Source organism: Meleagris gallopavo, chromosome 11 (genome assembly GCF_905368555.1).
Source record: "Meleagris gallopavo chromosome 11, MGAL_WU_HG_1.1, whole genome shotgun sequence".
NCBI classification, from domain to species: domain Eukaryota; kingdom Metazoa; phylum Chordata; class Aves; order Galliformes; family Phasianidae; genus Meleagris; species Meleagris gallopavo.
In genome coordinates, this window is record NC_139414.1 from 4,992,752 (window position 1) to 5,006,179 (window position 13,428).

General features: G+C 37.3%; 1 protein-coding gene across 9 annotated transcripts in view; it reads right to left on the bottom strand.

Annotated features, from left to right (window-relative positions):
* PIK3CB (phosphatidylinositol-4,5-bisphosphate 3-kinase catalytic subunit beta) overlaps window positions 1-13,428 on the bottom strand; it is a 114,068-nt gene that overhangs the window by 27,228 nt on the left and 73,412 nt on the right. For all 9 annotated transcript variants that reach the window (XM_085232457.1, XM_085232456.1, XM_085232460.1 and 6 more), the window contains 6 exons: window positions 9,758-9,943; window positions 7,004-7,229; window positions 5,245-5,468; window positions 2,878-3,060; window positions 2,452-2,622; window positions 1,474-1,551 (listed from right to left, as the gene is read on the bottom strand). In XM_085232457.1, the coding sequence (XP_085088583.1) occupies window positions 1,474-1,551; window positions 2,452-2,622; window positions 2,878-3,060; window positions 5,245-5,468; window positions 7,004-7,229; window positions 9,758-9,910 (1,035 nt within the window). In that variant the 5' untranslated portion in view covers window positions 9,911-9,943. The remainder of the gene's footprint in view (window positions 1-1,473; window positions 1,552-2,451; window positions 2,623-2,877; window positions 3,061-5,244; window positions 5,469-7,003; window positions 7,230-9,757; window positions 9,944-13,428) is intronic.

Below are 13,428 nucleotides of genomic sequence, written 5' to 3' on the forward strand. Positions count from 1 at the left end.
AAAACTGGGTGTTAAGCAACTGAACAAAGCCAATGGTGCTCTAAGTGAAAATACTCAAATGCAGCTCACATCTGACAGACGTTTTGTTTCCACCTACAAACACTGCACATAGGAATTTTGTTGATGCTCTCAGCAAAACTGAGTACTGGTTTGGTATTCTGAGTACTGACTTGCACAACAGCAGCCAATTAAACATGACACAATTCCATAACAGCACAGACAAACAATGCAGTCAAAGATGCACAACTGTGCAAGGTTAATGCATGACAATGAATAACTAAGGCAAATTTAAGTGTTCAAGACTGAAAATGCATTCAGAATACTAAAAACCCCTTAGATCGTTTCCACAGACACCAATTCTGAAGGATTATCATTTTTTGTTGTTTCTCAAGCTTCTGATCAACATATTTTATTTTTTCTGGAGAGTCACATTGAAATTGATAAAAGTTTATTTTTCATATGTACTTAAAAAATATCTAGTAGCTCTGTTGCTTCTGGAATGCATCTTCTTTTCCCACTTCCATTTTAAAACTGTAAGAGTCCACAGACTATAGAACTGAGAAGACAATACAACTAGCTAAATAACAGTTCAGATCAAGAAAAGAAGAATGCCTGGTTTTGCAGACATCCATTTCTAAAGCCACACTGCTTATATGTCAAATCTGTAGCCATGGCCCATTTAGCAATGAAGTACAGCAACATATTCTGAGTGCACATGGACATCATGACAGTAGTTTTGAAGAAAAAAATGCAATGTGTATCATGAATAAAGCATCAGAACAGCCAGCTTCAATGGCTAACTGAATTTCTCTCTGACCTAATTAATTGCTGGTCAAATAAAATAAAGGAAATCAATGCTGTTCACAACAAGAAGTCTTCACAAGTCTTGTAAGGTCTTAAAGTAACTGAGCTAAACTCCCCACGTGTTAACAGCTTGTGGTCTGTGTTAACAGCTTGTGGTCTGTAACACAGGCAGTAGCCCACTCGTGCATTTTACAAGAAGTGATACTACAGCTTCTTTTGTGTGTGCAGCATGTTTAGAAAATAAAAGAGAGATTGTATAGAAGCACACAATCCATGCTTAGAAACACACAGTGTTTATTCTGGATTACAAAAATATCTTCAGTTCCAATTAAAAACGTATAATATTTAATCTACTTTTGCTTGCCAGATGGTTAGGGAAGTTTGGTCTGAATAAGGTTATTTTGTATCAGTACTTACAGATACTTGAAAAAAAGACCATCACAGCATGCCAACATACATGGCATGCTGTAATGCACGTATCCAACTTCAGACAATAAAGCAACAATTTTAGCAATGAATTAAGATCTTAAGCAATACTAACGATACAATTAAGCAATAATGCATACACTTTTGCTCACCTGAAACCTGTTCAATTCTGAGTTCACTAAATGTAGAAAAGCATTAAAATTATTATCAGAGTATCTTCTGAAACTATGCAAAATTACTTACTTTGGCATTTTCTTCTGTATTTAGCTTATTACCCTTTAATAGAATAATCTTGAAAGGGCTGCAAACGTCCCATACACTCTGAGAAGGGAAATAAAAATATAAGTTTTCTCTTAATCAGCATAACTACTTTATAAGCTAAACATGTTCAGCAGAAGCCATAAATACAAACTAAAAGGGACGTTTTTAAAAATATGAATTTGAAATATTAAAAAACAAACTGGTTCTCATAACTACAAGAGCATCTCGGAGGCTCCAAAAGGAAAGGACAGAAAAAACACCAAGTTGAAGACTGTGAGGAGAGAGGGCGAGAAGAAAATACATTGCATACAACTTGCTGACAATTAATAACAACTCTTCAAATGTATTAGATGCTCTGAATATACAGCTACAGATTAAAAGAACAAAGCCTGTCCCCATTCCTTAGAATAACAATACACAAATTACAGCTGTGTTATATGGCCATGCTAAATTTAACAATGAAGGAAGCACTACATTAAAAGTTAGACTTATCTGATAGCGAAAGTTGCCATTGTTGAAGTGAAAACATCATGCAAGATATGAGGGGGCTAAAACAAGAGACCACAGACCATTACTGTCCAAGCCAGTGGAGACTACATATGCTGAAGCTGGAGAATACAGCTCTGCGCAGTAATTTCTCCAGTGGCTGGTAACAGATTATTATCCACTCTTCTGGCTTGTGGTTGGAAGCAAAATCAACAGCAATGACAGTGTGACAGTGGATCTTTCTGGGGCATTAGGGGAAAGAGAGCAAGAGGGAGGTGAGGACAGGAAAGCATCTAAAAAGCTGTAAGGCCTGCTATTCCTGATGTAAAACTAGCATGCAACAGAAGGTTCTGGGAAGACCCAGGAGACCTATTCTGGAAAACAGAAGTGACAGCAGAAATCCCAGACATTATGATTTTCATTGCACAATTCACTCTTACTTTTAGATATCAGATATTCTTCACACTAACTTACAGTCGTTGCTCTTGTTTTTTTTGGTGGCAGAGGAAGAGGAAGGTTGGATGATTTTCGGTTTATGGCAACTTCTATGGCAATCATTTCCTGCTCACACATTTTCTTTATGGTGCAACACTCAACTAGAGTCAGCTGAGGAAGAGTCCTGTTCATCACGCAGTTGTGTATATACTGAAAGCCCATGGAAAAGAATTAGGAACTAACAGAATATTTCTGCAAAAACTTTCAAATCAAAGCAATTAGAATTATTGCAAAGCTACAAAGGAAATGACATTTATTTTACAACAGGAGAGCAGAGCAGGCATGAGGACGAAGCACATTATTGTTCAGCTTTGTTCACTATGCAATGGCACATGATACGAAGTGAAATCTGACCAAAGCTCCAGAGAGGAATGATTACAATGACTTCCAAAGCGTTTTACATACCTGAAACTGAATTAACGGATGATCACCAAAAACATATTCTAGCCTCCCACTAACTTGGAGCACATAGTCAGCAGGATCAATTTCCTCATCTTCTTTTCCATGGATAGTCAAACGTTTTCGGATTGCCAGTTCATTCAACTTGATGGGATTCATGTTAGGAGACACTTGAAAACTAAATACATCCTAACAAAACACAAACAAGAATATCAAATATCACTTTTCATAGTCAGACTGTGACTGAGGGGATGTGAGGGGAGTGAAGAAAAGAGGGATAGCAGGCAATACCCATAGCATACAATGTGGAAAGACTCCATTTCCAAAGAAAAATTTTAATCAAATCTTTTCATAGTATCTATCATTTTTATTTCTGCCTTAAAAAGTTCAAGAAGTTAATGGTTTTTTTTAATTAGCAGGAAAAAAGATTTAAATGCACTGAATGTCATCATTCCTAATGTAACAGAAGATCTTTTGTGAGGTCTTTCTTCTCCCTGCATCTACCATGTTGATCTGGAAAAGCTGATCCAGCGAGTTCTGTTTGTTCTTTTGTTTGTTTTGTGGATTTTTGGGCGGGTTTTTTTTTTTTTTTTGCGCACACACACACACACACACAAACACACACACACACATATACACACACACACTCACAAACACATAAGCACACTAAGAGTAGCTATTTACAAACCAAGGTTTGTCTGACTTGCATTCCTTTAACTTGTGTTGAAGTTTATAAGTAAGAAGCTAAGCAAGAAAATCTAACTGTGCAAAGTCAGGCAAAAAGAGTTTTGTATTTCTAGCTTCCCCTGCTCAGAACGCTGCCGAGCAGCAAAGGCTTGCTTCTCCTACCATAACTGACAGTGGGCAAACAGGAATGAACCCTTTGCTTCCCAGGAACCTGGTGTCCTACAATGGCTGATTTAATTCAAAATAGTATTTTTACATGTGTGCACATCACAGCAACGGTGATTAGTTTCTTTCTCTTGCTCCAAACCCAATTTAGGTAGGTTTTACAGATCCTTCCTGTATCCTTAACAACAAATACTTTAGTATTTCTTCCTCTCACTCTTGCAGTGTTCTACTGGGAGGATGCAACAGCAACAGTCTCCATAATTTCCTACTCAATTCCGAGCTGTCTTACAGTACTCAAAGCAAGTAGTCCAGAACAGAGTTTAGTGCTCTAAAAAACGGCTCCAATCTGAACTCTTAACTGCTTTGAAGGTCAGATCTGGTAGCAGAAGATCTGAAATATTTGGAATGTTGGGAGCCCGAACTATTACAGAGGCAGGCAAATGCATTTTGAACCAACAGCAACTTCTTCATTCCTTTTATATCAAATACGTACTTATACACAATGCCTTCCTCAAAAGCTGACTAAAACAGATATTCTCATTGCTCCTGAAAAACTACAAGTCCTCTGCTATGCTGTAAACAACTGGAAAAGTTGTGAGGTTTCTTTTTGTAAAAACTCCTACGTATCCCACATCAGACAGTGGTACTGGTTACCAAATGCAACATTCATCTCTGCAGTTTGTGTTTCCAGAGCCAGATATAATTTTACAACAAGATTTTTACAATATTATTATTTTTTCTTAGTGTTAATAAAGATGGTATAGAAACAATACAGCTTTGCAAGTAAAATTAGCTTGATCATTATCTAACAATGAGGTCAAAGTGGACAGCAAATACAGTCTATTATTACATTCTTCTGAGATACTAAGGCTTCCCACACTGACACCTCACCATTAAGAAGTACACAGTGTAAAAATGAGGAATGAAGTAGAAATATAGCAACTTTACCATTAAAAAATATATATATCTTTTTTAAAAATAAGCTATGGGGGTTGTTGGCTTGGCTACCAGAAACAAGAAGGTAATTTTAAATCTCAGCTAGTGTTAAATTTGTCTCTATGCATGTGTAGTTGAGGGAAAGCTAACTTATTTTTTATACTTATTTATCAGCCTAATTAGCAGCTCACCCTAAAGATATTCAAAAATGAACTACAAACAGAAAAAAACCTGTTGAATTTGGTTCTTCCCCATTCAGCACCTCTCAGGCCTAAAATCAAATCCTAGTGAAGTCACACAAATAGTAGTTGACCAAAAGGGCCTTGAGAATTCTGAAGTGCATTTTAGGTTTAAATGAACATAAAATAATACAAAACATAAGAGCTGTACATTTCAATTTTAAAAGCAGAAAAGAGTACAACTGTAATTTGAGTTCACAACCATCCATTGGCTTCCACACTGTCTCTCAAAAGTCAAGGTCCCTGGTAACATTACTCTATTTCACTTACATGTTTGATCGACCTCATTCTAACTCAGATCAGAATCAAGAACAGTACATTAAATATGATGAACATCCATTCCTACCTGGCAGTTATCAAAATGAACAGCCACTACAAGATTTCCACTATAAAGCTTATCTTGGAAGTTCTCTGGGACAACGGGTTCCTGTTCTGGTGGGTAAGTGTGCTTTAACCAGTCCATCCAGGAAAGACCCACGAGGGACTGAATCTTCTCCTCACTGATTCTCCGCATTTTAGCTCGAAAGTCGTTCACTTCAGGATCTTGTAAGGCATCAAACTCATGGAGACCTAGAAGAGTTCAATCAAGCAAAAGAATACCTCACCTATATATCTTTAAGGTAAGGTTGTATAAGTGATTTTCTTCAGATCTTCCAGCCAAAATGACTGCTCAAAAGTGAGTTGAGTTCTACATCCCCCTGTACATCAGTGGACTTTCAAAGTTATTTACACAATTCCCTTGCAACCTGCCTTAAGTGTTTGAACAGTAAGAAACAATTCCTTGCTTAACATTAAATGCAAAATCCAACCTCACTCTGCTTTCAAAGTAGATTGGGAAGTTTTAAGTCTCCCCTCACAACAGCAAATGCAAACACAGCACCATAAGTGCACCATAAAAACCATACATTAGAGTGTTCACCTCCCCTACTCTGCCCCCTTAAAGATGACATCTTTTTGATTTTGTTTACAAGGCAAAAAAGGATAGTTGATCTGCAAATAGATACATTTGTTCTTGACATATTCTTGTGAATATAATAAACCTTCCACTCAAATAAAACTGATAGGACTGAAAGTTCAACCAATCCACGTCCAATAAAACTCCTTTTCCAAAACATATATAGAAAGAATACATAGAGAGAGTCCCCAAAGGATGTGGATTCTTCAGTCCGCAAGGAAGTTCAGGAAGCACAGAATCTGCAAGTGGGCATGTTTTTTCATTTCTCCCGAACTGATGGACATTGTCCAAATTACACAAAGCACCAGATACCATTTGAGAACAAAACACTACATTTGTAAGCACAGAAAGAGAAATATTAGTCAAAGAATGCGAATCTCTCAGAACCTGTCAGAGTATGTCTGAGCAGTTGAGCTGGCTGCTTCCATTGTTGGCTTTAACAAATGGGCAGACAGCACACTGCTGAAATCTAAACAAAACCTGCAGTCTCTATAAAAGAGCTAACAATGGTTCATTGTTTTAAAACAAGAGGTATGACCTCACGTGACCCTGTCAATCTTTTTTGTATAACCACAGTAGATTTAAAAGATGAAAATTCTGAAATAACATCAAGAGCAAGTTACTGTGAAAGCCTTAAAAATAGCTTCCCATTGTTTGCTGAAAATCAGTGTCACAGTGGAGAGTAAAGCCAAGAATCATGCTGCTAACCAACTCAGAAATCATGTATACCAAACTCATAACGATTTCTAGTTCCCTTTGCCTATGCAATTTGTTATTAGGCTACTTGTGGTAACACTTTCAGGGATTAAGTGTTCCATCACTTAGCAATAATATTATAGATTTATTTTCCCAATCTAATCCCCTTATCTAATGAGATAAGACTTTTTCTCTTGACTGATGTAGTTATACAACACAGTAATTATATGTTGAACTACAACACAGAGAGTAGCATCTATCAACTTACAAATGTTTCATCTTTAGTATTTAAAATTGTTTTAAATTTCATCAGTATTAGTCTGAGAATTGTTGGAGACAAAAGGAGAAGAAAAATATTGTAAGTTTTTCCCATTACCTGCCCAAATACGACCTGCTTCTATAAAACAAAGTTTAAAAAAAAAAAAAAAAACAGAGAAAAGTAAATGTAAATTACCTTTGCCTATAAGGACACCTATTTTGGAGTCCAACTTTTCTCCTGGATCACAATTCCTTGTCACTAGTTTAAGGACAGGAAGAAAGGGTCTGACATCACAAAGTCTCCGTGTTTCATCTTCTAATTCTTCATGTACAGCCGTCTGATTCACACATGAGAACATGTAAGAGTCAATCTCCATGAGGAGATGGAAGAGTGGGTAGGTGTGTGCCTGCTTCCATAACAGCTAGAAAAAAAACAGTAGTAAGAAGAGTGATTTGGTTTTAGTATCTGCCTTGTGGTTGTTTCTAATCAGCAACTAACGTGCACAAACATCCCAGAGGTTAAAAACACACAGTAACACAAATCATGTCAAATTCCCTGCTGTCTGTACAAGCTCCAGGTAAACTTATTTGTAAGTTATTTAAGGCCACCAAAATGTGCAAGTCACTCGTGCAGCACTCAACAAAGCTTCAGTGTACTGAATGTTTACATAGCAGATTATACCTCACCTAACACCAACGTAAGCCATCTCACATTCTTAGTAGAAATCAAAATTGTAGGCAAAAAGAACTGTCTTTATATAAATAGATATGTAAAGGTGAGAATAACTTCGTCTAAATTTTAAAAGTTTACATTTTATGGACTTGTTTCTTAAACTTCATTTGAAAGAGGAACTGTGGGATCAATAATGCAGTGTCAAAAATCTTGCATGAAAAACACACTTTCCAAAAATAAGAAGTTGAACTGAACTACTATAGCCAGACTGAAAACACCTGCATATGTTTCTGAGATTTGTACAACCAAGGCTGCCTTCCAATAAACGTGCCCCAGTCTAATTGGCCTGGTTGGGTAAAAGCCCTATTAAGGAATTAATTAATGATTAAGTGATTCTGTGATTCTGTAATTAATTAAGGAATTAAATTGAACTTCCTATCTGCAAAGATCCGTGCATGCCATGGAGCAAAACAGGCTTAAAATCCTACAACCGAAATCTGTACCAAAGAAAGAATGGCTACAAATGATGTGCCTACATTAAATGTGAGAGGAAAAGAAGAGCAAACAACTTGCAATTCAGTTTTACTTTAAAAAACAATAATAAATCATTTTTCCATGAACAATACATTTCAAAGAAAGAAAGACGAATGCAAACACGAGGTCATGAATTTTCTGTCAAAAGAAAGTTAAATGGAATCAGAGTGAAAAAGCAAAACATGGTTAAGCCATCTAACCAGCCAAAGACAGATGAACTGTTTTAACACCAGCTCCATACTGTCAACATTTGCCTGGAAAAGAGTATTTCAGACCTATGAGAAATTACTTCACAGCAATGACTTCTGGATCTAAAAAGCCACAGCTACACACACTCTTTAAGGGTTAGGTTGGAAGTCTTTCCTTTACCCTTCCAAATAATTTTACTACCCAAATTCTGTCCTTCACCCTGCCCAGAAGATGGGCTAAAGGCACCACACCAGACCTCCAAAGATCCATCTCCGTGTCCAGCACTGCCATTTATTCTCTTTGTTACTCAGGGATATACCTCGCTTAGACATTCTGTTACCACATTTTTTTTTAACTACAGAGGTGAATAATTCTATAAAATGTAACTGTGATAAAACAGGGAAAGTCTTTCTTCAAATAAAATAAGGGGTCAATGGAAAAAGGTCATAAAGCACTAACGCAGCCTACGTCCCTCTGCTGTGACATGCTCAGATAAGAATGCAAGTACATTTTTCCCTCAGTCTTGACAGTAAGTTTTATAAGCTCCTTGTTTATCTATTTTATTTCAAACATTTTCACAGTCAAAACAGCACAGCCAACTCACAGAATTTATGTAGCTTCAGATCTATGTTATATCACATGCAGACCAGCAGGGAAGTACAATAGTCATCAGTATTATGAGCACAAGCTTAGAGAACGTAAAAGATTTTATTGTTAATGAGTATTACCTCCTGACAAGTATTTGAAACATTCCATAAACAAGAACAGGTTGAATCCACCGCTCAAATTTAAATTTAAAAAATCTTGGAATTTTAGAAACCAGATTTTATTAATTCCATGCCTTTAGAATTACACAAGATATTCCCTGGATGAACTGTTTGTAACACTGTCTTTCAAAATATAAAATCCACAGTATCACATCCCAAAAGAATTAAAAACGTTTGAAACAAAACAAAAGGGTCACAGCCCTTCTTTGGTAAAGAAAATTGTTTCTTCTGAACAAACAGACAAGGATTTTTCACACCCATTTTTCAAAAAGACCCCTCACACAGCAAATCAATCACAGGTTTCACTCTTTTAAGTCCCAACAAGGCACTTCTCCACTAACTTAAGCAGTGGCTTATAAGGTGTCAATTGGTGTCAAACAAAAGGAGCAGGAACAGAATACATGACTTCCATGTTAACAATCAAATCAGACACAGCATCTCCTGTTTCCATACTAATCAGAAAAATTTTAAATAAATGCACAGTGTAGGAATAACACATTAACAAAAGGTTTAGATACAACAACTCAGTATTAACACAGAGCAATCATGTTAATCTCTGCTGAAGTGTAACCATCAGTGGGAAATTATTTCTCCATAACTTAACGTCTGCTCAAAAACATTCAAAACCCCCAGACACATACATCTCTACCAGTCACTATGCTATGAATGCACCTCTAATTAATTTTTTTATGCTTACCCAGATTCACTGCTTGGTTTGCCAGAAGGCACATGAAAATCAGAACCAGAACTCATTTCAAATATAAGTTAATTGACCACTTGGTATTACCTGTTTAATATGAGATATAGTGGCATCTCGAGGGACATCCAAGTTGATGTAGATTCCAGTGGGCAATAGAAAGTCCACGGATATTGAGCCATCAGCACCAATCTGTGAATCCACTGCCCAGATGTCAAGGCTGTCTGTCACGGCAGGAGGCATTATGGAATCTCAACAATATCATAACCACATGGCCTTAGGGAAAAAAAAAAATTAAATTCAGTATACTTAACCTTCTATAATTAGACACACATTTTGAAGCTTTTGTAAAGTCTGCTTGTGCAGTTCAGCTCCCAAGTCCAGGGTTTCAAACGCCATTACTGCAAACACATATACGTAGTCCTACTCATCAATTCCATTTAGTATAGGAAGAGCACTTGCCTGGAAAAACACTAATGCAGTGTTTACATCATTACGACTTAATTTTAAAAATATATTAAAAATGACTAATCAGAAGCTAGCTAAAACAAAGTCTGAAATTCATTTTGAATTTTCTCTAAAGCTATCTGTATGAAACACTACGGAAACAAACTTCTTGGAGGAAGTATAGTAATATTTAATATGAAAATACATCATTTTGTAATTAGCCAATTTATGACAGTTGTTCACAAACATGGAAAGAGTGCCTAATTCAACTTTAAAGTCTATACTCAAGAGAAGGAAAATCTTCTTCAACATGTTATTAGAAAGAGGCATTTCCCTTCAGAGACACTCATCTCCATCCTTCTTCACAGGCAAAAGCAAACGATCTCCTTTGAATTCAACTCACTGTGTAAACTACATCCACTGAGGGCAGGAGAAAAGCTTTCGCATGATCTGCTGCAATGCACTTCATTGGCTTCTTGACAACTTCAGGTCGTTTTTCATTACCTCAGTAGTACTACTAGATTTTTTGACCTTCCAAGCATTGTATTTTCAATCACCTCTCTAAAGATGTTTTTTCCCATCAATCACTATTCACTCGAGTATTTAGCTTTCCCTGCTCCTCAGCTGACAGAGGGACGGGAAGTGCTGTAAAGGACTGCTGTAAATCACTTTTAAGGACAGAGCAGAGCTCTACCAAACTCCTGTTGGTACAACAGGAGATGAGAGAAACAGTCTTTCTTTTTAAATAGTCTTTCTTTTTAAAAAACAAGCAGAACAAAACCAAAATCCAACAGCAACAAAACCACCAGATCATGGTGCAATGTCACTTCTCCTTTCACCTCCCCCAGCTTTTATGCCTTCTTCTCTTCTCAATCCCCTCTCCACTCCTGCTTAACAGAAGGCACTTCTATAGCAGCAGCAGTGTGTAAGCAACACCCCGGGCTGCTCTGTTCACAGCATCACAGAACATCTTCAAGAAACAAGAAAATGCAATTAGCACAACAACGTTATGAACTCCACTCACTGCTGCTAACTACTTGGCTAGCAAGTTGGCTGAACGCTTTGCTGTTCCTTTTGAGTCATTATGCAAAATCCATTAATAAATGATTAACCTTTCTCAAGTGCTAAGCGTGTGTATGTATGCCTTAAAATGCTGCATAATTGCTTCATTTGGTCATGTCAGAGAAGTACAGATAATCACCATCAAACCTCCCAAACAAATACATTACACATTTATGAATACAGCTTTTATATCCGACTTGAGGGGAAAAACATTATTTTTTTTTCCCCTCAAAGCAACCAACCACAAAATCTTAGCAGCATACCACGGTTGAATACACCACAGAACTTTGGGAGACTGACCATGTCATAACCAAGGGCTGCATGGACCCACAGAACAGCCTAGGTTGGAAGGGGCCTTAAGGACCATGGAGCCCCAGCTCCCTGCTGCAGGCAGTGCTGCCAAAGCTAGACCAAGATTCGTTCCCCTCCATCTGCAGATTCTTATCCTTTTTCATTCAGAACTGCTCTGTTTGGGAAAAGTCTCAACACCAGCAAATAAATACAGGCTTTACAATATAAAGGAGTCAATGTTTCATTAAGTTTACTTTCTTAGGTATGCTTATTTCACAGAAATGCAACTCAACACAAAACTCCTTATAATTGGTAGGCCTTTAGACCAAATAATCCATTGTCTTATGCATCATGGTCCTCACTGACAGCAGGAATAGGTAAGCAGTATCTTAGAAAGCCTCTGCAATGCTTTACTTGATATGGACAGCTTGCAGTGAAATAAAGCAAGCAAGTCAGCATGCAGGCTGGGGGCAAAGCTGAACTGCCTGCAGTAACACCATTCATCACCAGCACAACCAGCTGCTGCACTGTAACTTCTCACTGGCTGTTAATATTCTGTACCATCAATAAGTGGTAACTTCTACTGATCATTTTTAAGGCAGTACAATCTAAATCACCACTCTAGAAATGTACACTGTCCGTACCTCTGCCTCATTCTTTAGCACTGCTTTCCATCTCTTCCATTTCAGGAATTACATGAAATGATTCATTTTATATTTGGAAAATCTCAGGTGATGAAAATCTCCAGTACCAAAAGAGGGGTGGCTAGGAGGAACCCAAACCTCTACCTGCCACCTGAACACCCCGGGTAATAAGGCCCATTTCAAAGCTTTCCCCCTCAGCCTTACTGCAGTTTGAAGGCCTACAGGAACATGACTGCTGCCAACATATCTTGTTACTGCGGCTCTCTTCATATTCTGCTTGTACTGGGTGAAAGGATAGTAGGGTTTTATTAAAAACAAGCAGGAAAAAAACTCTCTAACTTTCAGAAAGCAGAAATACATAAGTACAAATATGTTTAGTCAATAGAAGCAACAATTAGGAAGTTCCTATTATTATCAGCAGCATCAAATAACAGTTTATTATCATAAGGTTCTCATTTCCAATAAAATAAAAATTAAAGTAATAAGAAATCACTGAACTGCATCAGACTGGATTGAAGCAAAACAAGATTTGTGGGGGATCAAGTGATGAAAACAAGTCAGGAATGAAAATACCTGTCTTAATTTCCAGATTAATTACAAATCCATCCCTTCACTAATGCATGGCTGTGGAAAGCTCACCATGGTGAGAGATCTCTTAAACTGTCCAATGGAAAGAAAGAAAATTTCATCCCATAATGCAAAACAAAACACTATTAAGAACAACAGAGCATCTACCCCCAGAACCTTGGAGCACAGTTCATTACCAATTACTGTATCTGTAACAAGAGGGTCTTTAAATGGGATGTTATTATTCAGCTGCTTCTACCTACAGCAACTCTGCCAGAGTTCTGTTGTAACTGAAAACAAGTCACAGGAAAATTCATTGGCATGATGTAAAACCGAAGCATTTTCATATGTGCGTGGACGTATTTCTGTGCTCAGTCTACTTTCTGTAGTATTCTGTGGTCACTGTGGTGAAAGAAACTGGTATCACCTCTATAGAGTGCTAACTTAACAGGCACAGCAAGAGGAAATGATATTAATGTGTAATAAGTTATTTCATCAGTAATTTCTATTTAAATTCAGCATAAGATTGTATCTATTGCCATCCCATTCTAGATGTGTTCCACAATATTTACAGTTGTTCAAACCGTGTTAGCGCACCAGTGGAAGCTTAACATCTTCCAAGAAGCAAGACTTAAAAATTCCTTAAGTATCTTCTCATGTACACAGCACAAAGGTTGAGGTTCCACAGGATCTGCTTACACTCACCAACTTTCAACACTGGCATAAGAAACTTGTAAAATTCCATTGAGG